General features: G+C 24.9%; 1 protein-coding gene across 1 annotated transcript; it reads right to left on the minus strand.

Annotated features, from left to right (window-relative positions):
* Positions 1-2,032: 2,032 nt before the first annotated feature.
* On the minus strand, positions 2,033-5,499 carry LOC112593178 (F-box only protein 33). Its single transcript, XM_025337513.1, has 7 exons — positions 4,762-5,499; positions 4,404-4,668; positions 4,171-4,319; positions 3,966-4,086; positions 3,659-3,860; positions 3,302-3,438; positions 2,033-2,224 (listed from the first exon to the last, which is right to left on the minus strand). Exons 1-7 carry the CDS (start codon positions 5,136-5,138, stop codon positions 2,096-2,098), a joined length of 1,380 nt encoding a protein of 459 aa, XP_025193298.1. The 5' UTR covers positions 5,139-5,499; the 3' UTR covers positions 2,033-2,095.
* Between the last annotated feature and the right edge of the window lie 19,930 nt (positions 5,500-25,429).

Raw genomic sequence — 25,429 nt, forward strand, 5'->3', positions numbered from 1 at the left:
CTTGGCTGAAAGTAAATACTTTGTAACAATATTTTGGTTATTAACTTTCTATAAAGATAAAGGTTACATACTCATATAGGTAATATAAATATAAGTATATTTTAATCAATCAAAAGCCAATTAGCATATTTTAAAGTTTTATAGTTTTAAATATAAAATAAAAATGACAATTTTTATTCCATTTCTTGGCTATAAATTAATATATTTTTAAATCATATCAACAAATGGACTATAAATAAAATAATAATTAATTCACTAAAATCCAATATGAACGTTGGATAACAATATAATAAAAAGAAATAAAAGAAATTCAAAATCAGTGCGTATTTTTTTTGTTTCAATGAATTAGAGTTTTTGAAAACAAAAGATTTAAATTTAAGATTTTAAATAAATACTTTTAAATTTTTTTTTTATCGATCACAGAATAAAAAAAATAATTTTACGATAACAAGTATAGTCTTATCACGAATGTTTTTATTCTATTCGTTCAGTCATAGTTTTATTTGTATTATTTGTGTTACTGTTGAAAAATATTCACACAAATACATTGTAACAATTTTAAATTATTAACAAAACAAATGTTACAGTTCTTAATTCTTTCATAAAATGGTTATAGATAATTAACCTACATTAACAACATAAGAAATGATCTTTTTAAACATCACAGTCGTTTAGATCTTAATTAATCAAATATTTCTAAAATCACGTTCTTTTACATTTATGGTATTATAATATATATAAATATTTTAATAGACACATTTCAACAACAATATTATTTTAACAATATTAACAACTCTTTGATGGTCCGTTCTAGTTACGGCCAGTTCTAATTGCCTAAACACTATAATGTTGTACATATTTTAACAGATGTTATCACAGTAGTCTAATCAGTAAAATGTGCTTTTTTGAGTTGCACTTGTCATATAAGTAGAACCACATAGTTATAAAGTTTGTGGTAGGAACACTTTTGCTAATTTAATACATTATAAATATTTTGTTTTCATAGTTATTGAAAACTAATGTTTTTTTTTGAAGCAATTGGATTGATCATTGCATAAAAAATTGATCTTAGTGGTTTATTATTGAATAAAAATACATATTGAAATAGGCAAATACTATTATGTTAAAATTGTTTTATTATGTTTAATCTTTTAATTAAGTATGGATGAAATAGAAAAATAAATGAAATAGTGTATATCACTAATATTGTAACATAATAATCAATAAATAAAGTAAATTAAAAATGTACCTTGGTAACTTTCGATGATTTTTTTTTTTTTTTTTTTTTTGTTATTAGATTTTTAAATATGCTTTAATAACATTTCTCTTTTTTTAATATAATTATTAGACTTATTTAAACAAAAATAAACTGAACATTTCACATATCATAAAATTAGTGTAAAAAATATATATGTCATAAGTAATAACTAAGTAAAAATTTAAAAATTGTCTTTTAAAAGATTTTTTCTATTTTGTAAAATAACCAAGAAATTATAATATTTTGTCTTTTTAAAATTATTTTAAATTAATTAAACAAACTCTAATGGTAAAAAAAATCATTAAAAACAAATCAATAACAGAAAAATTGTATAAGATTGCCATGAATAATAGATATAAATAATTAAACAATGACTTAAAAAAAAAAAAATGAATAAAAATAAAATAGGACTAGATTGAAAATGGTTTTTTTTTTAAATAATATCTATAATTCAACATTTTTGTTTTTAGAGTATATTAGGATGTGGTAGTAAATTATTGGTGAAGTATTTTTTTTCCTATTTAAATTTGAATATTTTATAATGCTTTACATTTGTTTACTAATAAAATTTTTCAATCATAATTCTATATAGATACTTCCATATTACTTATATATTATTTGCAACAGTAATTTTTTGACTACACAACCGCTATATAAAATTATAGTCTGTACTAATTTCATACTGCGAGTAATATTTCTAAGATTTTTAAAAGTGTATATTTAATTTTGTAAGAAAAACCTTTTTTTTTATTGTAATTTATTAATAATGACCGCAAATATTATGTAATTTAAAGATTTAAAATTGATATTTTAAGTTATTTTTGTGGTAAATATTAATTAATGTCTAGTTTTATTGACTGTTGTTAAATCTTTTGAAATACACTGCAATATATAATGTGAATGACTTACAAATAAATTATTTTTATTCAAAGGTTTCCAATTTGTTTCCATCCAATTTGATACATCCTGAAAGCAATTAGAAAATACAGTTTTTTAATTTTTTTTATAATACAACTAGTATTTAACATAAATAAAGTCTTCATAAAATATGCAAGACATATTTCCCCATTTATGCCAGATAAGAATATTTTTTTTGTCTAATAAGCTAATAAATACATTTAATCAACAAACATATTAAAGTCAATACTTTAATAATAATGATCTTTTTCTCTTTTATAACACAAAAGCAAAATTTGTCAATTTTAGACCAAACTTTTTGGTTTTATCATGTGTAATGTAGTGGAATTGCTCATTAATACATATACTCTGTTCCAAATAAGATGACTTGTGTGCAAACAACTGAATTATGTTCAGTTTGAATTGGAGTAGATCGCTTGCCACCACCTGCATTGCGAAACCGGTCGCCGCGTCGTGCTTCCTAACTGACGTGTTTGGCCTGCGACTCGTTAGCCATTGCCACCGTATGCGAACGAAAGTCATCTTATTTGGAACGAACTATAGTTAATACTAAGAGATCATAATCTATTAAAACAGACATTATTAAAGAATACTATAATCTGTGTTTTACTAAAAGATATTTTTAATAGTTCAATTTTAGTAGTTTAAATAATTTAAAAGTATGTAGTTTATAATATTTATGGTATATTATTAAAAAAACTTGAAAAATATTATAGCTATAATATGTTGTGGTATAATATTAATTATTTGTCACAAAAATAAAATACAACTAGCCCTTTATACATCTGTGCAAGTTGTAAGATAGAAATAAATGATTTAATAGAAAATTTTTATAAAAGAAGACATATTTTGAAACAACAGAACAAATTGTCTTCAAAAAAAATATTATATTATAAAATAAATAATACTTTAAAATTTTTATTAAAAAAAAAAAATATATAAATCATTTAATCTGTTCAACATTTGATCAAACATTTTGTAAAATTAACAACTAAAATGATACTACAAACACAGATGGATTTTTATATTACACATAAACCTTAAAGTACTGATACCATTAATATTTATTACTAAACCTTAAAATTTAAATAATTAAACATTAATAGTTGAATTTAAAATACTCACTAAAACAATTTCATCATAAATCATTTCGCTTTGTGGTTGATGAAAGCAAATATCTTCTTCCAATAATTCATACCTTTTTAAATTAGAACCTCTCAGTCTTGCAATTCCACATACGTCCACTGGTTCAATAAAATATCCTAAAATAATTGATTATTATTTACTACATTTTAATGACAACATTTTTATAACAATTTAAATGAAAAGTTAGAAGTACTAAATACATATCTTTAGTATGCAATTTTGATTAAGATTTAAATTTTAATCTAAATATTTTGTCACAATTTGTAAATGTAAAACTTGAAATATCATTAAATTATATTATTATAAACTATTATACTGATAATTTTACAAATATACCCAATACAACAAGTTCTGTGATTTTGCTGCAAACCCACGATAATATAATCAACGGATTAGTTTCAATGTCGTCTGCAGATGGTTCAAAATGCCAATGTCCTCTAAGTAAGCCAGTAGGGTTCATTGATTGTTCATCAACCCAAATTAATGATTGAAATGTATTTCTATAGTCCACTAATCTATGTAATGCTTCAATATTTATCTATGGATTTATAACATATAATAAATAACTTCATTATATTTAAATTTCTAATAGTTAATAATTATTATAATAATATTTAAAAAAAATGTAGCATAATTAACTTACCACATTACAAAAAAGAACTTTGAGATGTGTTAATGGCATCGATGGACGAAGTAACTTAGTATGAAGGTGCTTAGCAACAATATGACAGTTGATTATTGTCAATCTTAATTCAAGTTTAGGGCTATAATAATAATTACATTTAATTGTACTTGATAATAGTTAGATATAACATGAACAATTATAAATACATCATGTCAATAATTACCAATATTTTTTAATATCTGCCCAGATATCATCACTTATATCTATATCCAACTCGTTATGAACATGTAAAACAAGGATTTCCAATTGAGACATTGAACACAATGCTGGAAGCAATTTGCACGTATTGGAATTTAGGTCTAAACTTAATTTCTAAAAAAAATTTATTTTTATTATTATTATCATTATTAGATGAATAAAATACAATTAATTTGGGAGAAGAATAAAATAACTGACCTTTAAATTGATTAGTGACGACATACTATCAAAAGTAGAGTTAAAACATGTTGTTTTGCTCTCTTCATTAAAAACTGATGGTCCCAATCCAGCTAGTTCCAAACGTTGTAAGCTATCACAACTGTACTTAGATAGCATATGAATCAAAGCATTCCAATAGTAAAACATAAAATATCCAAAACTAAATCCTTCAATATTTCCTTTCTGCACAACATTGAGAATGGCAAACTCAAAATAGTTTTGAATTGACCACCTGTACTGAAATCTGATTAAATTTTGTGGTAAATAAAAAAGTAAAAAGAGTTTTAAACTCTAAACCCTATATATTTTTGTCTTTTTAAGATGGCCAATAACTTACATTTCATCCTTTGCCAGCTCACAGTGATTGAGTTCAATGTCAACGTTCCTCAACAGTTGATTGCCCATTAATGCCTTGATAACAGACGAAGCTAATTCAAAGCATTGTGTGCTCCGGGAATCAAATGCAAGGTGGATGTCACGTACCAATGTCACTAGATTCTTATTGGCATGCTTTACTTTGGACTTGACTTCAGCAAACGAAGTTCCAGCAGATGATATATCTAACACCAGACTATGCCAGAACTGTGGATGGTATAAGGCGGTCCTCCAGTGTTTGCAAGTGGATGAAGCGGCCACTCTGGATTCAGGCGATAGGTGGGTGAACACCTGGTGAAGAGCTAGGCTGGGCAGAGAGTTCCAATTGACAATTTCCATTTCGACGACAAAAAATTGGTGTATCGTGACAACGATCTGACGCGCTACAGTTCACAGACATTTGACAAATCACATTTTCGATTTCGGTTTCTGGGAAATGAGAATATAATATGAACTTTCCTGTAATAGGTAGATATGTAGCCCTTTATGAGCAACGATAACGATGTGAGTGTAAGATAATAATATAAAAATACTGCACGGTTACAGTCTCAGGGTGTACTAAAAACTATGACATAGAGTTTGTAATTTATCAAACAAGTTGTTCTAGTTCGAAGACATTTTGATTTCCGAGTTATGTCAACACTCGAAAGTCAGCAGCTGAGGGAACGAAACACACCAACACAAGACACCGTACCCGATCAACAGCTGCAGCTGTTATAAATTGTAAACTGTAATATGTAAGTACTAAATAGTAAATACTGTGGACCATATGACTAACAGTGTGCACGAGACATGTATAAAAAATATCGGAAAACCGTACACTCAAACTGTAATAAAATATGTACAAGCCTGTTATGTAACTGTACTACCTTTAACTCGTTTCAAGCGCGTACACTAGGAAGGGTTTTAACTATTTTAAAGATTCAACCCTGTATTTTCAAAATTTCTGAAAAATTGTTAAGTATGTTTTTTTTTTAAATAAAAGTGGTTTTTTTCAATAACATTTTTATTACAATCGTGTCTGTTTCTTTTAATTCTAATTTTTCTTGTAGTCTATTGTATTATTCTATTAATAAAAAATAACCAATTCAAACGTCCAAAAACAACTACAGCTGTGTGTGTGTGGAAGGAGAGGGCACAATTTTTTAAACGATAATTGCATATTGTGATATACAAAAGTCTATACAGTGGTCAGTGAGTATATTTAGTATCTACGTAAGCTAACTTAGCTTTATAATTTGTAAGAATTCTTAAAATGACAGAACATTAATCTCTATATACCCATGCATGCAATCATAAAGTCGTAATTTTTTTAATGAGTATACCCTTAAATGTGCTTGACGTGAAAACATTGGGGGCTTCGCCCCCCCGTACCACCTTGATATACTACATTATTATTATTTTTATATTTATAATTACATAGATACATTATGTCATTTTAATACTACCATGCCGCAATTGAGTCTCTACAGTCTACAATCATACTCCTAGAAACATATTATACGTTTTAATTTTTTATGATTACCTAGAAAATAATTAATATTCATTTTTAAATAGTTATAATGAAATAATCAAATAGGATTTTTAAGTTTTAATTATACATGTTTTTATTAATTAATAAAAATAATAAAAAAAAAAAAATTAGAGGAAAATATTGAAATACAAAATAAAATATATCTCATACTCTTTGAAATCACTACAGGTATGTTGAGCTACTATGTTTAGATACCAAATTTAATAAATTTGGTATCTATATAGGCATCTAACATGCTTAGCTTATAAAATAATAAGCAAATGAAAATTAAAAAAACATATAAACAAATAAATAAATAATAACATTTTTCATTGACTAGCTTTTTCTTCATTTAATTCTATCCGTGCAACTTTTTGAGATCTGTTAGCATTTTATCAGTTAGGTGCATATAATACGTTTTCTCAAAATGTATCTAAATAATTCTGTTCAGTAAACCTATACTGTACAATAGGTATTGGTCTAATTACAGTTTTGTACTGTCATATTTTATACTAAAAAATACTAGGCTGTAGCTCATAAGTGCGAAAGAAATACCTTTTTAATAAATCATAAGCGCAAATAAATTTTACAAAAATAAAGTGTATTTTATAAGTTAGGTATAAGTTTATATTATATATTGTGTAGTTATTTTAAATAATTATCAACTTTCGCCGTAATTCGTTACGATCATAAAAAACTTATACTGAACTCTATAATTGTTGATGTTTTTTTGAATTATAAAAATATATATATATTTAATTAAAATGAATGATTTAATTTAATAATTAATAATTTTAAAGTTAAACTTATAGTATAACGGGTATAATATTTATTTTTGCGCTTTTATCACACTACTAAGGTACAAAAGTGCAAAATGAATTTGCGCTTTTGGGTTTCACCAAAATACTATGAATACCTTTAATATTAGCAACCGTTTTGATTATAGAAACCGTCAAATTGATATGGTTTTTTCGACATTTTATTTATTAATTATTAAATATTATTTATCGAATTGGTTTATAAAATAAATGCATTCCTATACCCGCGTTACATGTGTTATTCTATAAGTATACGCACTTACAGAAAAACGAGAAGTAAGTATACGCCGTATATCCGCGTATAAGCTCCACTACACCACTGTGATGCATGTGTTGTCATCGTCTTACAAAGGTACAACATATCTATTTTGAATTCATTTTCAGTAGCACCAATTTTGTTTTCTTAGTTTAAATATTAAAGCGAATTGATCAATTGTTAAACTTGAAGGTTAGGACATTAATAATAATTATCTGTACTTAAACTTAATTTTTCTCAACAATTCTTAAAAGTGTTCTTAACTCTTAAGCATTAAAATATTGTAAAAATAACTTCGTAAAAGCTCAGATAATTATTTACATACGTTTAAGTTTTATAATTGGTCAATTTCTTTATTATGAAAGGTTATTACTTATCACACAAAATTAGAACTATTAAACACAAATTTGTCATGTCGTTCGTTAGTAAAACAAAGACTCACTTTTGTGTAGCGCCTTCAAAATTGCAAATTCACGTTCAGCTGAAACAATTTTTTGTTGTTAAGGTTAATATCAGAATTAATTAGGCATTAGCGTATTAATTATTATAATTTGATATCAAACTTAAATGAACATTATTTATGTTTTTATATTGGTTTCGGCGATACCTATTTTATTCGTTAAGCGAGTTACGAGTATAAATAGGTATTACAATATTACATTTTGAAAAGTTCATAAATAATAATGCACCAAAAAACGTAGCTTAAGTTATAATTAAATATTCATAATAATAATATAGGTATCTACTATATCTATATTTAAAATAATAATAACATTAAAATATGAATAATACATAAAATACTACTTAATACCTACCTACTTACTAGTCATAGGTATTTACTTGTTTTTTAGGTAGGTACCTACTTAGTTTTAGTTTTAGTAATTTTAATTTATATTTTCATTGAAAACCTAAATGTATTGCAACACACCTACTCGTTTATTAAAACTAAGTAGCTGTCGATATTTATATCTAATTCTATCCAGTTAAGGAGTAGTTGGTTAGCTATTTCCACTACACGAGCCGGTCTTGAGAACCGGGTTGTTGAATTGATACAAATAAACTTTTCTAAGTTATATTTTACAGGTCCTAGAAACTTATGACCTGCGCTCATAAACTAACACAATAGAAACAATATTATAGCAACGTATTACAAGGTTTATTTATAAGACTAATATCAATATAACTATACATTTATACAATACACTATCACCTGAGTAACCCTGTTCTTGAGAGTAGTATTTTGAAGATCACAGGTGTAGCGGAGTACAAGTTGAAACGATTGAATAAATTATGATTTATTTATAAGGTAGGTTATTATACCTATAGTAAATCAAATTAAAAATGTTACTTAAAAATATAGAGACTGCTGTTGTCTCTAATCACGAACCAAACTCGACTAACTAGCTATATTAAAAATGACTTGTATATACTCGTACTCTACGTTCCTGTGTTCTTCTGACCTAAGCAAAATCACAGAGTGCGGCATAAATGACGAGTCAGTAACATATATATCGTTACAGTTTGTACTTTATATATAAATATAAGTATTTTACTTGACTAGGTACCTAATTATAAATTATAGTATACATTTTTATGTACCTAAATACATAATTTTGTTGATACAGATTCATTAATTCTGATTAAAAATTATTACTTTATATAATACCTTAACTCTTAAGGCCTAATAAAATAAAACGTATTCATGTTTTTCGCAAATAATGAAGTAATTGCATTTTCTTAAATATTTTTTCAATGAGTTTTATATATTTGAATATTTTGTTAAATAATTTTTTTTTTTTTTTTATATTTAGCTAATTCTTATATTGAAAATATTTATTATCATTATTATGTGAAAAATATGTTTAATCTGTTTATTATAGTAAATCGTAACAAAGAACGTGGTAGGTAATAAATAAGATAAAATAGATAAATATTTGTTATTTCTGTTTAGAATCTATTATTATGGTGACTATAATAAGTTAGACTCGTTCGTTTGTTTTTTATCTGATTAAAATGTTAAAAATAAATGTCGAATAAAAATGTTCTTAAATATTTTAATTTTTTATTCGAATTAAATTAACCGTTCACATGTTAGTATAACATAGGTATTTAATACTAATCTTATTTGCATCTGTTGAAAATTAAAAATCGAAGTATGTGAACTTGAAGGACCTATTGAATATTATTGTACTGGGATCAAGCCTGACCGACGTACTGAATAGTGAATACTATATTACATATTTTAATATTTTAATCTTTAGATATGCATATACGTATTACATACTAATACTTACGTGCATTTATTCGAATACAACTCAATAATATGTTCACATCTAATTTAATTTACAAATTAGATTTAGGTTTGTAGATGTACGTAGGTCGTAGGTAATTGATTATCAGTACACCATACAATTATATTTATATTTCACGACTTCATATAAGTACCTATAGAAAATACTCTATAGTAATACGAATTTAAAATTTTAAAAAATAAATAAATTTGAAATATCATTTTTTAAATTAAATTTAACTATTAAAATTACACTGCAGTTGATACACAGCTGATAATTAAAATGCTATTTATTATTATTCCTTATATTTTAGTGAACCTAGAATCTGACTGTTGAGTGTCGATACCTAGTTCGATGTGGCTATAGCAGTATAGCTATACATTTTAAAAGTGAATACTGAATTAAATTCTATGTTAAACTAATATTTACTAGTTTACTACTTTTTTCATAAAATTATAACGTACCGTTGAACGTTTAACGTTATGTAATAATTTATTATTATTATAATTATTAATTTTATGATTATATAGTCATAAAGTTACCTCCTAGGCCCTGGTTTTTATAGTGTATACTTTATACTAATATTGTTATTTGTTTTCATAAACTATATAACCATTAGACGAACATTTAAAATTTATAAAAATGTGGGTACCTATTCAATATAACAACATATTATGTCACACATTATACATTTAAAATCATAATCGCTAAGGTTGTTTCTACAGTCTTAAATTCCTAATAGTTTTACATTTTAATATGTACCTATAGGCGTCGTATTACTCTATTGGTATAAACTATTTAGGTACATTAACCTACATAATATAGCTGTGAGCCAATATGCTTAATTATTAATAATTTAAATTTAATGATTATAGTTTCTCTGAAATCAATATCATAAGTAGCTCAATAGTCAATAGACAATATAAGTTATAACTATATAATAAATAAATATATAATAATCAATAATAAATACCTACATATATTGTTTAAACAGTATTCAAATAGAGTTTATACACAATATCATAAACAAATAAAATGGAACAATAATGAAAACTACGGAAAAAATTTAAATACAATACACAAATAAATATTACACAATACCTAATGGTTAAAATATGTGATTATAACAACATAATATTAATGTAAACCTATATGATATTTACCTATTTATTTAAATCTCAACTAAGAACATTATATTATATTTATAATTTACACTTTAAAGTATTGAATGATAATATTATTTAATGAAATAAAAACAATTTCTATATATACAATATAAATTATAAAAGATTTATTAATTAAAAAAGAGCTATAAAGTGTATATAAGTGGTATTTAATGTGCCATGTGCTGTTGCTTCTATATAGAATTGGCATTTAAAATGTCTCATGATTGATCGATTCTAATACCTATGTATTATATATAGGTATAGTAGTAAAGTTGTACCTACTTCATTGTACTTTTATGTAATAAATTAATAATTATGCATATACGTCATACGATTCAGTTGAACCGCATAAGGTGGAAAACAAATCACTATAGCTGACGCCTTTGTATTACGAGGGTCGATGAGGATTAAAAATTGCTTCAAGCGCTTAAATTTCCATAAGTAAAAGACGGTTTTTAGGTACCTACAGCGTTTGAAAATTTTAATTTAAATTCCTATGAATCATGATGATGTAAACGTAGGGATACGATCCATATGAATCGAGATAAAATCCTCAATCGGTAATCACTGTACTATTAAGCTTTATAATAGGTAATTAACGTGATTAATGTATTTGTTTCTGTAACTTCAAAAATAGCCTGCTGTGTGATTAAAACGACCCGACCAAACCTCATCTCTGGGATTTCACAATGACAATATAGAATAATTTTGTTCGTGAAATGAGTATTATTGTATAAATATGTAGTGCACTGTGTTACTAGCCTAATACAAGGTATATAACTAATTAGTTAACTAGGTACCTACATTTATATTTTGGTTTTATTATGTCGGTTAGTTTTATTTTACCTCCCGTCTCCACCATCAGGAGTCAGGACCGTCCAACAAAAGTAGTAAAATACTAATTTGAAATAATTTATGAAAACAATCTAGAAAATATATAATTTGAAAACCAACTAAACTTTAGGTACATTTGGAATTAACCGGGATATACGCGTCGGATACCTAAATCTAGGCATCCAGTCGCGGATTCGCGGTATATGATTATATAAGACAGTAGAATATATTTAATCGTTTTTTTTTTTGAAATTTCAAGTTTTTTTAAGTAATATTTTTAATTTGATTTACTATAGGTAAAATAACCTACCTTATAGATAAATCATAATTTATTCAATCGCTTCAACTCGTACTCCGCTACACCTGTGATCTTCAAATACTACCCTCAAGAACAGGGTTACTCAGGTGATAGTGTATTGTGTAATTATATTAATATTGAGTCATTTAAATAAACCTTATAATACGTTGCTATAATATCGTTTCTATTGTGTTATTTATGAGCGCAGGTCATAAGTTTTTAGGACCTATAAAATATAACTTAGAAAATTTTATTTGTATCAGGTCTTTAAGACCGGTTCGTGTAGTGGAAATAGCTAACCAACTACTCCTTAACTGGATAGAATTAGATATAAATATCAAAAGCCGCTTTGTTTTATTAAACGGATAGGTGTGTTGCAAACTTTACCGTGTATACGAGTAACATGATAATAATATGATTAGGCAATAATAACGATAATAGGTACATCGTACACAATATGTTGTATGCGATAGCATAATCGTCAAGACAAACATTAATCGTTGATTACAACTAGTTATTAGTTGATTGTACACTAGGTACAAATCAAGTTTTATGTTAATTTACTACGTCCTCTCTTACGATCAAAATTAAACTTGAAACTCAAAATCCTTATTTACAAAATGTTGATCTTTCCTCTATGGTATTATGGCATAGAAATTTGGGGTAATGCCGTTCCAAGTAACATACAAAATTTAATCATTTCAATCCATCTGCCTTCGCACTATTACAAAACCCCCCAGGTATGTTAGTAACAAAACCCTTCACTCAGATCTAAAAATTAATTTCGTAAACCAAGTCACTATAACCGCTTACCAAAAACTTCACAGAAAATTTTGCTCTCAAAGTAACTCCAACATTAGTTATCTTGCTTCACATCATAACCCTGACAACCCCCCACGAAGACTTAAACGTAAATGGGTTAGAGACCTACTCCATTAATTAATATCCAAATAGGTAGCTCCATTGGGAGCCCTCCTACATCGTGCTATTTTCATGCTATGTAAACCTCATCATCATTATTACTTGTTGTGCTTAATTGTATAGTTGTATATTTCGTTTAAAATAAAATAAAAAAAAATATGATTATACATAAGCCCTACTATAAAATCATTGATATATATTTTAAAATGATATAAACACGCATTTAAAATATTCAATTATAAACCAAAGCAAGCTTAAAATTTAGAAAAAATAATAACATTTAAAAAGGTCTAACTTGAACATTTCATACTTATGGTTCATAGTAAATAAAAAAAGATTTGAGAATAGTTATGATTATAAAACTTATGATACTCAAATCATGTAAATTTAATAATAAAATTTTGTATGATAGAAAAAATGAAGATAAAAAAATACACTTACTCAAACTGTCTAAAACACAAATTATAAACAAATTAATAAATACTATTATACATTATGACTTAATTATACAATAATTGAAGAACAGAAATAACTTATTATCATAATATTTTCTTTGTACAGAATATATTATACTATTTATTTAGTTTTTTACAATAATTTACTAGAAGGAGGACTAACAGCTTTTAGAACATCGTTTGCACATCTCTATTGTAAGAATGATATTATAACGCGTTACAAAATATTTGGTAAACTATCATATTGAATCATAGAATGCATCAAACGATTATTTTTATCGTTTTTCAAACATTTTACATTTTTATTGCTGTAATAAAAAATGAAAAATAATTGAGAATTGTGTTTTTACCAAATATATATGTTAGAATTAATCAAATTTTATAATTTTTTTACTTTACCATACAATTTTCAAAATAATGAGGTTTTTTTTTTAAGCAACTAAAATATCTTCGATTTTTCGCTTTTTCAATTAATTTGTTGATGATATATTTATAACTTAACATATTTGAACAATTAATACAAGGTTCATAATAAGTTATTCGTGCAAACAGTTATCAGTAATAGATTATAAATAATGGTTCAAAAGTTTTCCGTTGGAGAGTAATTATTTTATCATTTAACTCATATTTAATACGTCTATTTATAGTGTCTTAAATAATAAAGACTTATTTTTGAAATACATACAATTTATCAAAGTAAGTTTTCAATGTTTTTATAGTTAATTTTAAAACTCATATCAGTAATATCTCTGATTAAAATAAACTTTATAATACACATTTTTTAAATGCCAACAATATTGCATTATATCAGCAGTGGTTTTAAAGTTACTTCACGTTGACTAAAAACTAAATTAAAAAAAAAAAATAAAGAACATGTAAAAATCGTTACTCACCATCTGTAACTGAAATAAAATAAAAATAGAAGTAAATATTTTAAAAGTATTTATAGTTTTTGTTCTCTAATAAGATCACAGAATATAATTTATCTATACGTGATCTCAAATATTCTACATTCAGCAGTTCAAAATTAAATTTTGGGAAAATTAGCCACTAACACTTGACAATTCGAAGTACCATTCGTTCAACGCTCGGAAATTCGAAGTATATTCACCAAATGTATTTTATCTGTATTCTTATAATCTTTTTGTTAATAATTTACTATATAATCGTGTAAAAATTTAGCTTATTATTCTCTTATAATTATATTCTTATATTATATTAATCGTAATTTAATTCGCCAAGTCGTGGATACCCGTCAGCCAAATGTAATTTTATTTTAGTTTCGTTTGGTCGGTTATAATAATAATTTAATTTACATAGTATAATTATTATATAGTTTCATTTAAAATTTAAAAACAATAAATAACTCTAATATGTACCACCTAATTTACTGAAATAATTAATATGTACATTGTACAATAATAAAAAAGAAAAATTTTTTCTTTGCTTTCTCGTTATTTCGAACTACTGAACAATTCAAACTCTCGGTAATTCGAAGTTTTTCAGCAGTCCTGTCAACTTCGAATTATTGAGAGTCGACTGTAATATTAAAAATTGATAATAGCTATCTGTATTTATTTTTTTTTAAGAATTTTAAAATTAATTGTTACTATTCAAATAAGTTTATTTTAATCATTAATATTATATTATAAATATGCAAACACACAAAAGTCTTTTATTTAATATAACATTTAGAAAAATTAATATTTAATGTTTTATCGTATAAAATTATAAAAGTATATTAAAAATAAATACTTACTGATTTCAACTAGAAAAAAAAATCCATTAGTTATTTTTAAGTATTAAGAGAAATAATTAAATATTTGTGTGTAACAGTTATGATAGTATTGTAAAACCTGATGAAATTTTGAAAAAAATACTCCCAATAAATTTATAAGCGAATGGTGGTAAACTAACTTTAAAATGTAATAGTTTTTGAAAGAAGTAAAAAAAAATAAATATTTGATCTTAATTCATAAACTAATATTATATTATTGTAGCTCATTAAATATTACAAGAACTCCCCAGTTGCTAAAAACAAAAGGTTAAAAAATATTAGACCATTTATGGTCTGTCTACTATTCGGGTTTTTATGTAATTTCCTATCACATCTAAAACAAAATGTATTTAAAAAAATAATACTTATGTAAATTTACTGATTAAACTATTAAGTTAATTAAATTTAAATATCTATAAGCTAAGAATATTTATACAATATTCCTTACCACCTGAAAAATAATAAAAAAAATAATAATTAATAAACAAGATATTATTTTCAAATAATAAATCATATTGTATTAAGAAGTTAGGTGTTTATTGGTTATTTATTGTATATTTTTTCCTATTTTGTAAAACTCAACTATCACAATCATTTCATAATTCATTATAATAAAAGTTGCTATATTTATTTTATTATTTAAGCATCATTCTTAATGCACATAAACAAAAAAAAAAAAAAATATGAAAGATCAAAAACTGTTTAAGGTAAAAATTGTAAGTTAATGCTCAAAATTGTTATAACTTATCATACATGTTATCTAAATTACGTTAATAGATCAAATCAGACATATAAAATTATAACCACAAATAAGATGAGCTAATTAAAATGTATTTTATAATGGGTACATTTAGACTTCGTCCAATATTCATTATTTTTTTACAATTCTAATTGATTACCAAACAATATTGAGAAGTAAATATGTAGCGTACGTACATTTTTTTTTAAAAAAAAAATGTAAATATTATTTAATTAATTTATATGAACTAAAAATTTACAAACAATGTTCCATACCACCTGGAAATTAATAAATAAATAATAAATATTAATCATATAATTTTTTTATGGAATAGCAAATCGTGGATTTAATAGGCTGACTTAAAAAAAAGGTAGATAATTCTTATGTTATATATATTAATACAATCATTGTAAGACATATTTTTTATAAATATCATTAATAATCATGTCATAAAAGTTAATTGATACAACAAAAATAATATATTTTGAAATATTAAATTTATTAGAATACACATTCGGGTCTTTAATTATTTGGCTTAAATAGTATTTCAAGGGATTTAAAGAAAAAAAGATATCTTCAAATATCAAATTCACTGGAAGCTAAATAAAATATACCCAACCTTTCGGTTCCAATCATATACCTTTTGTCAAGATAAATTTTATTTTTAACTATACATAATTATCATTTTATTTTTATCACTATTGTTTTTTAATAACTTACATATATACTCTAGAAGAAAAATTTATTATAATTGTTAATAATATGTTTTTAATATTAATTAGGGTGTATAATTAGTTATAAAGATTTTAAGATATTCATTAGAAAATTATTTTTGATATTAAGTAATCATTGGTTACTAATCTCGATCACCCTCGACTATTTATAATATTACTATCACATATTTTTTGTAACACATACTTAATTGGCAGTTTATCATTGTTTCTAACATTTAAAATATTTTAAATGCATTAACTTTTTTATAATTTAGAAAAAAACGTGTTATTAAAAACTCAAATTTTCTAAATATTTCAGTTTGATTTGATTTTTTTTCTATTTTTTTCTAATTATTTAAAATTTTTAAAAGTACCAGTGTTATACAATACGATTGCCAAGTAAACTATCATGATGGTTGTAAATAAAACTGTTTTGAAGTTTGAAAGTAAAAAATGAAATAAACATAGTCTTTTAACACCAACAAATTTATAGTTTCAGTCAGAATATACAATTCAAAAAATACATTTTACACAAAATAATATTTAAATGATTATCTTAAAAAAAATTGGTACGTACGGTTATCCACTGTAAACGATAGAGTTTAATTAATTTATAATTATATAAATTATATTTTATATAAATAGATCAATCGTTATTTGCTTATTTTATTGTTAAAGTAAAAAGTTAGATTCGAAAACAATGCTTTTAGGTTTTTACACAATTTACAATAACTAACAATATAAAATATTAATTATCTTCTCTTATTCTTTATGGCGTTTTAAGTAATATCATTATATGGTATAATATAGAAAATAATATTTTATTTGTCATTAGGTCATGAAAAAAAGAGGAGAAAAAAATATTGAAAGTATCACAAGTGAAGTACCACAATAAATATAAAAGATACTTACAAATGTATTCTATAAAAAAATAAAACATGGTGTATCATAAAAATTAATTATATGATTAAATAAACCAGTACTTAATTTAAATTGGAGTTACAATATAAATTAATATTTCATTCAGAACAATCTTTTTAAACTATATTACATATTTATTCTAATATTTTGAGCTACAATGTTTATTGTTAATGAATATAATTCTTCGTTTTATATTTTACTTATAGATTATTATATTTTAATAACAAAACAAAAATGTACATACGAAACAATTCTAGAAAAACACATAAGAAAATTAACGATTAAACTAAAGCTGTATTATGAATTTTTAATAGAGGTACCAATAAACTGAAGCTGAATAATTAAAAGCATTTTTTTTTTTTTTAAACGATTATAACAAAAAAAATTTGTATAGAATTAACATAAGTTAGACGTCCATTATTATAATTAGTCACTATTGTATTATTAAAAAATAAGTGGTAAGCATTTTATTGTAAAAATCGGATATTACATTAAAAAGAAAAAAAAATGATAGACATGCAATAGATATTATCGTTTTCATTCATATTGTATCTTGTTTTTTCGTAAATGTATTATAGCAATGGTGGAAATAATAAATGATAAATATAAGTAAGTATAAAAATATATCACATAATATATTATTTTAAAAAAGCTATACAATTAAAAATTGAATAATTACATACCTCTTAATTTTTTGAAGTAATTCTTTCTTATTTCTGTAGTATATAATGACATAATATTTAGATCATTAATTTATGTGATAGTGTCAGATTAAGAATAAGAGTTATCTACGTTTACAATATTTTTAACCATGACAAAGATAAAGCCAACTTTAGCGTAGAATGTATAGATTAATCCTAATTTATCGCCCAGATGTTCGGGAAAACAACAATAAGAACAGTAGACGCTATGACAGTGGCGGCTCTCGAAGGTGTAAATTTCCAAATATTAATAATATTTCTGTTAGGGCTAATAGTTTTATTTCTGTATTAAACTATATCGCCGTTTGACCGTTTCACACTATCAAAATGCTTCGAAACACACCTACAGTACCTCCTCTGCTTAATTTAAAACCACAAGAGTATTTGATGATATTATGTCGAGGAGGGTTATATATTGTTGAATAAAATAGCGGTGACGATGAAAAACATCAATCAAATCGATTACGGCGAAACCAGAGTTTGTGCACTGGCTAAGTGGTGAAGTGAGCGATTTAGATAATATAGAAATAATTTGTTAAATGTACTAAGCATACAATTTTCAGATTCCATTCCATTCAAGCTTGGTTTTTATGTGTTTAAATATAAAATTGTATTTATTAGACGTTAATAATAATGTGTCATCTGAAATAGGAAATTTGATTAGACAATCTTTTGGCTCAATGTTTCATAAAGAATTCTATGTCGGACCGTCCGATGATGACAGATTTATTGTGTTAACTATGACTTAATACTTGGTCATTTATTAATAGTTATCTACTATGTTCGCTCTCATATATTTTGAATAAATATATTTTAATAATCATTTACTTGTATGTGAAATCTTCCAATAATGTCGTTTGACGTTAAGTATAATAAATAATTATCATGATAACAAATAAATGCACTCGAGAAATCATTACTGTCGCACCAAGTTAATCAACATTCCAACCGCGTGTATAGACGTATATACTTTTTCAACTGAGTAACTATCGCCTATATTTATGTATAGAATGTTTATAATATCTATTTAGTCACGTCCTAATCTAGAAATCAGTATATACGGCTGTATAAGATCATATTTTAATCAGAAACTCAATAATATTATTGACAGTAAAAATAAAGAAAATACTTACCAATACCAACTAAAAATAAATATAAACAATTATTCACAATAAAATATATATAATATATATAGGTTCATTTTGATTTCATAAAATAAATACAACTTTGTTTGTAATATATGTATACAACTACACTAAATCATACTTTAAATTTTATTTATTTATTTTTATGTAGGTTAAGATACATACTTTCAAAATTGTAACTTAAATCAATTGTTTTTGATCCTGAAATTTAATTATACTGGTGTAATATGCATTATTATTTAATACAATTTGTATAACATATTAACCACCCCTTTCGATCTAAAAATAACAGTATCTCAGCACTTAAAAACAGCATGTATTTTGTTTTTTGTTAGAAAATAATACGCAAAAAAAAAATAAATACATATCAATTATGTATTCATGTATAACTATTAGCATTTATTATGACCGAAAATCTAAACAAATAAAATTAAAGTAACTTAAGTTATCTTTAAAGATCATGGAAGTAATTTATTATAAACTATAAATTTTATTCATACAATTTGAAAAAAAATGTATGAACAGTAAAATTACTTATTTGTGTGTTGCCATTACTTACCTTTAAATCCAATATATTGGGTTAGTGTTGCTATTAAATTAATTAATTATTTAAAAATATTCATGAAAAGCTTAAAACATTTTAATTAAATGGATAGCTTACATTAAATGAACCATAAATGGGAAATGTCACATTGTATATATATACAATATAAGTCGTTCTAAGAATTATTAGCTTGTCAATAATTCGTTAAATATTTAATGATTGCTTATAGCGTTTATACAATTTGATATTGGCCTAACTGGTAGATACTGACAAATAGAGTTAATTAAATATAAAAAACTAAAAAAAATTTACCAGTATATTTAAAAAAATTCAAACTATTGTTTACTATCAGTAATTTTATTTAAGTTCAATAATTAACTTAGAATCAAATTCGAAAACAAATAAATAAAAATTTAAGTACCCGACCATCAAGATAATCAACTTATTTTCATTTCATAAAAAATCTGAATTACCTATATAATTTAATATGAGTTTTATATTATATCTATAAAATAAATATACTAATGATTGCGTAGTTAATGTATCTAAAATCAATAAAAAAGAAATAACCTAACTTCACAAAATTTATTGCGAAAATCATAAAATGTTTTTTACTTTTTGAATTTATTCAAACCATGAATATCATTGATAAAATAATAACACCAATAAAATCCTCTAGTATAATTGTCTAGTAAAATATATACCGAATAGATACTTTTTTAAGAATGACGATTAACATAAATTGTATTTAAAAATAGAATACGTTCTTTTCCCAATATTATTTCGTTAAACATTACCTACTTACGTTTTAGTATTTGCAAAATATTAAAAATCGACATAAGGAAACTATGCTTATCTTAAAATTACAAACACAATACTATTGAACATAAATAATAAACATTTATAATAAGTAGCTATAATAGTTTATGAATATACAAGGTGATTTAAAATTAAATCAACGTCAATCAAAAATAGATTCAAGATTATTGTTTTCGTGAAATGGGTCAACAATCTTTAATATAAGCCATCATTTAAAAATCCAAAACATAATATATTAATCTACTAATAATTTTAATAATAATTTATATTTTATAAATTATTTACTAATAACTAATTAAAAATATTACCGTTACAAAATCCTAAAAATAAAAAAATAATTTTTATAAGTCCATATTTTCTATATTTTATGTACTTAGTACATATATCAAATAAAGAGTATTTAATATTTATACATGATACAATTTACAAAATACGAGTTATCTTTAAAGAAATCAAAGAATTTCTCCAATTTTTTTGGATACCCTATTAAATTTTTAAAGAACTAAATTATTTGCATTAGAATCTTATTTAAAAATTAAAGATTACTAATAGTAATCTTTGTCAATCAATTATTGTTCAATGAATTTTTATATTAAATTTGAATTTAATCATAACTCTATAGTAATAATATTTATTAGATAAGTCGACGGTTAAGTTTTAATTTGTAACACAAATTTTCATTTTTAATAACATATAATGAATAGTTTCAAAACGAATTATTTTAAATAAACAAATTCAACATTTTCCGTCATTAGCCAATTTTTTCATATACCCCTCGAGATCATGTCCTTAGGAGTACGCGTACCCTAGTTTGAGAACTGCTGCTTTGTTATTATGGTACAGTAGAACCTCAATTATCCGGGGTAATGATGGGGAGAGAGTCACACGGATAAATGAAAATCACGGTTAATCAGGACTTTTTATAATAATGACATTTTTTATTTAATTATAATTAGAAATACATAGGTACAATTTCATAATAATGAAATTTTAAAAATTTTGATTCGATTATAATTAGAAATATAATAAATATAATAATCGATGTACAATATTGCTTATCTTCATATTATTATCGTCAAAAATGTGATTAATACGATTGTCGATATCGAGTATTATGTTTAAAAATTTTCTGAAGAGTGGGCACGGTTAATCGCAAACACGGATAATTGAGATTCTATACTGTATATAAATTTGGGGTAAAGCTGCTTGGGCGAGTTCCGTCGACTCTGACTGCAGTTTTCAGTGTCCACGAAGATCACACGAAGCTTTTGGTGAACCCCCAAACGACGTGGACGTTGCTGTTGTGTGCCGAAGGCCGAACACTTATTGTTACTGGTGATCTATGATAATATACATATATATGATACATGTATAAAATAGCGGTAACTGGTAATTGGTAATACACTAATATGGTGAGTACCACTAATAAACAAACATCATAGGGCGCGCGGGAGGGGGGACATCCATATGAAATATCTGTCACCCTCACCCAGTAAATTATACGCTACTTACTGCCGATAAAATCAAACACGGGTTCGATAAACATCTAACATTATTCATACCTATACATAAGTAGGGCAGAAGCCAAAGCGGTTATCTAATCCCCAAATTTTTCTATATAGGTACCCTCGCAAACGAAATACAGTGGACGATTTAAGACATCACACAACAAATAGGGTTTTTTTTTTAATTGAGAAATGTTTATATTATGTACAGTTTTTTTTTTTTTTCGTAACATTCATAATAATATCATACCTACCTCCACTTTCACAAAAAATCACAATTGTAACCATATTACGTTTTTGCGAAGTGGTGTATGGGTACCTAAAAGTGTCCATCAATATAACAGCGTTCTGCGAACGCCCGCGGGATGCAATGAGGAGTTGTGCACTTAATAGTCAGGTATTACTTTTTATTCAATTGTTCAGTGGTGAATTTCGTGTATAATGGGACTGCGAGCGATCAGACGCGCTCAATCTTTACAGCCATTTACAACCTAGTCACGATATGTCTAAAAAGTATACAAATATTAGCGATATCTACCTATGCCAGGGATCGGAAACCTGCGGCTCTTTAACATGCAACCTGCAGCTCTTTAGATAATTCAGTGTCAAAAATCCCACTAATATTATGCAGATGCGTTTTATTGTGTTTCATTAAATAATATTATATTATTTGTATAAACAATAATAATAATAATAATAATAATGAATTAATAAAATAAAGTTTTTCTATATTTTCTAAATTTAAGACGCATTATTATGTTTTTATTGCCTACCAAAAAAAGGTTGATTAAACCTGTGCGGCTCCCTGGATATCATAGTTTTGTAATTTTTTGAAAAAATGGCTCTTTTCTACGAAAAGGTTCCCGACCCCTGACCTATGCCGACATATTGGAATATGTATACTTACGAGGGAGTGAGTTCCAAACGTAGACACTAGACTCCGATTATCGGTTGTATCGACGTATTTGTACAGTGTACACTGTACACGCTTGGTAATATTTACCTACATATGTTATTTTACAACCATGTTCCTATATACAGAGAAACTTATTAATATTACAAAGATTATTCGACAGAGATTTATACAGAAACCTATATAGCGAATGCGCATGACACTCAAAACTTTGTGTCCCTTAATAATAGAGCACGTGATATTATTTCCATTGATATTTTATGTAGGTACACTTTTTTGTTGACGGATAATTTGTTTTTAATTATTAAATTTATATTTTTTCTCGGTCTTTAAAATCAATAGAATAATATATTAGTCCAATAGCCATACTTTTTCACGTGCGTTTTTATAATTTTTACGCCTAAACGTATAGCTATTAGTGTTACCATTGATTATAGAATTCTATAATCAATGGTGTTACCTATGAATGTCGATTAATATATTACAACACGTATCCATAATCCACCATAGCGTAATACCTACACTAATTATATATACTTAAATGTGTTTATGTAGTGGTTCGACACATTGTAGGTAGCCATTGCAACAGAAACGACAAATATTATTATTTATTATGTATCTATCTTTACAAAGACTATAATATGATACGTTCTTATTTTTTCGTCAGTTACCAATTTTTTAATCTATTTTTATCAAATGCACTAGCATTGAAGGACGGTTACAAGTTTACGATAATAATATTACAACTACAATAACTACATGTCTACATAAATAATTAGTTGATCCGACAATGATTTTTCACTTCTAGATTTCTTTAAAATGAAACTGCTTCTCGTTAATTGTCAATTTTTTAAGGTCGTGATGATTTTTTTTTACTGTGCTTATCGATTGATTTTTTAATTGATTCAAGAATAATCCAGAAGTTAAAATTATAAATGGTTTTTGAAATTTTTAGTTTTAATAGTATTATATATTAATTACTAAATACATGGTTTTGAATAAAAATAATCTAATATTATAATAGTAGTATCATCACTAACAACTAAGACTAGGATATATATGTAACATTATATTATTTTTGCGATTTCTGATTAGGTATTGTTTTTGTAAGTACCTATTACCTAATGTCCACGAATCACCTCATGATAAAATTAACAATGGTGATTTTATTTTGCATATTTTTGACGAAATGCATATTTTATGGTATATTTTGTGACTAGACGTTTTTATCATACGACAGTGTGTATTGACGCTGTTCAAAAATACCTATTGAAGGTGTATTTATATTAAGGTCTAACAGAAGACCGTCCAGTTTTAAAAATTTAAAACACCATGTAATTGTTTTGTATAATACATTTGAATAGCGTGAATAGTTAAGAATATTATTTAATTAATTTTAAAACGTATAATTTTTTTAAGTGTATATTTCTCATTTTTTTGGTGTATAATATTAATTGCATATTTTTAATAAACCAAATGCACACTTTACAATTTTTTATTGCATATAAATCTTAGCCCTGCTAATAACTAACAATATTATAATTCCTGTTAAATTTATTTTTATGAAATAATATAATCTAAATATAGCAAGGTACAAAATATTCTTTATGTGATCCATTTTTTTTTTAAATTAAAAAATTAGATACATTGTTTATAAAGTGAGTTGAGATAATCAGTTTTCTATATTAATTTTGAACATTATGACTTAAGAACCAATTTTATTGTTTGTTAAATATTTCCATTAATTTGCGTTCAGCTTTGTATATTTAAATATAATACAAGTTTATAAGCAGTATTGAACATAGCACTGAAGAATAGCTGCAAGTTGTTTTTATGATTATTAAATCTGCCTCATTATACAATGTTACACATCTTATCAGTTATTTATTGTTTCTTACTCATGGAGCAAGTTAAATTTCATCAGACGGTTATTTCATAATTTGTATTAAAATATTTTTCAGAAATATTATCAGTACCTACTTGAATATTTATTTATTTAAAATACTTCATTATTTTAACAAGTATGACCTACGTGTTTCATCTTGATGGCACTAAAAAGAGACTATGTTTTACATTTCACATTTAATATACATAAATCGTAATATAGCATTCTTTGCACACTTGGAAGTGGTGTTCTTTGCACACTGTAACATTTTTATCAAAACCATTAAAATTTATTTTACTGTAATAGTTGGTACTTAGCATATATAAATCAACAATATGCCTACAAAAACCTAAAACCTATAAAAATTAAAAATAAATTTATTGACTACTAACTGCCTAGTAGAAACATAAATTGAT

This window comes from Melanaphis sacchari, unplaced genomic scaffold, assembly GCF_002803265.2.
Source record: "Melanaphis sacchari strain LSU unplaced genomic scaffold, SCAv2.0 Contig1_pilon_pilon, whole genome shotgun sequence".
Taxonomy (NCBI): domain Eukaryota; kingdom Metazoa; phylum Arthropoda; class Insecta; order Hemiptera; family Aphididae; genus Melanaphis; species Melanaphis sacchari.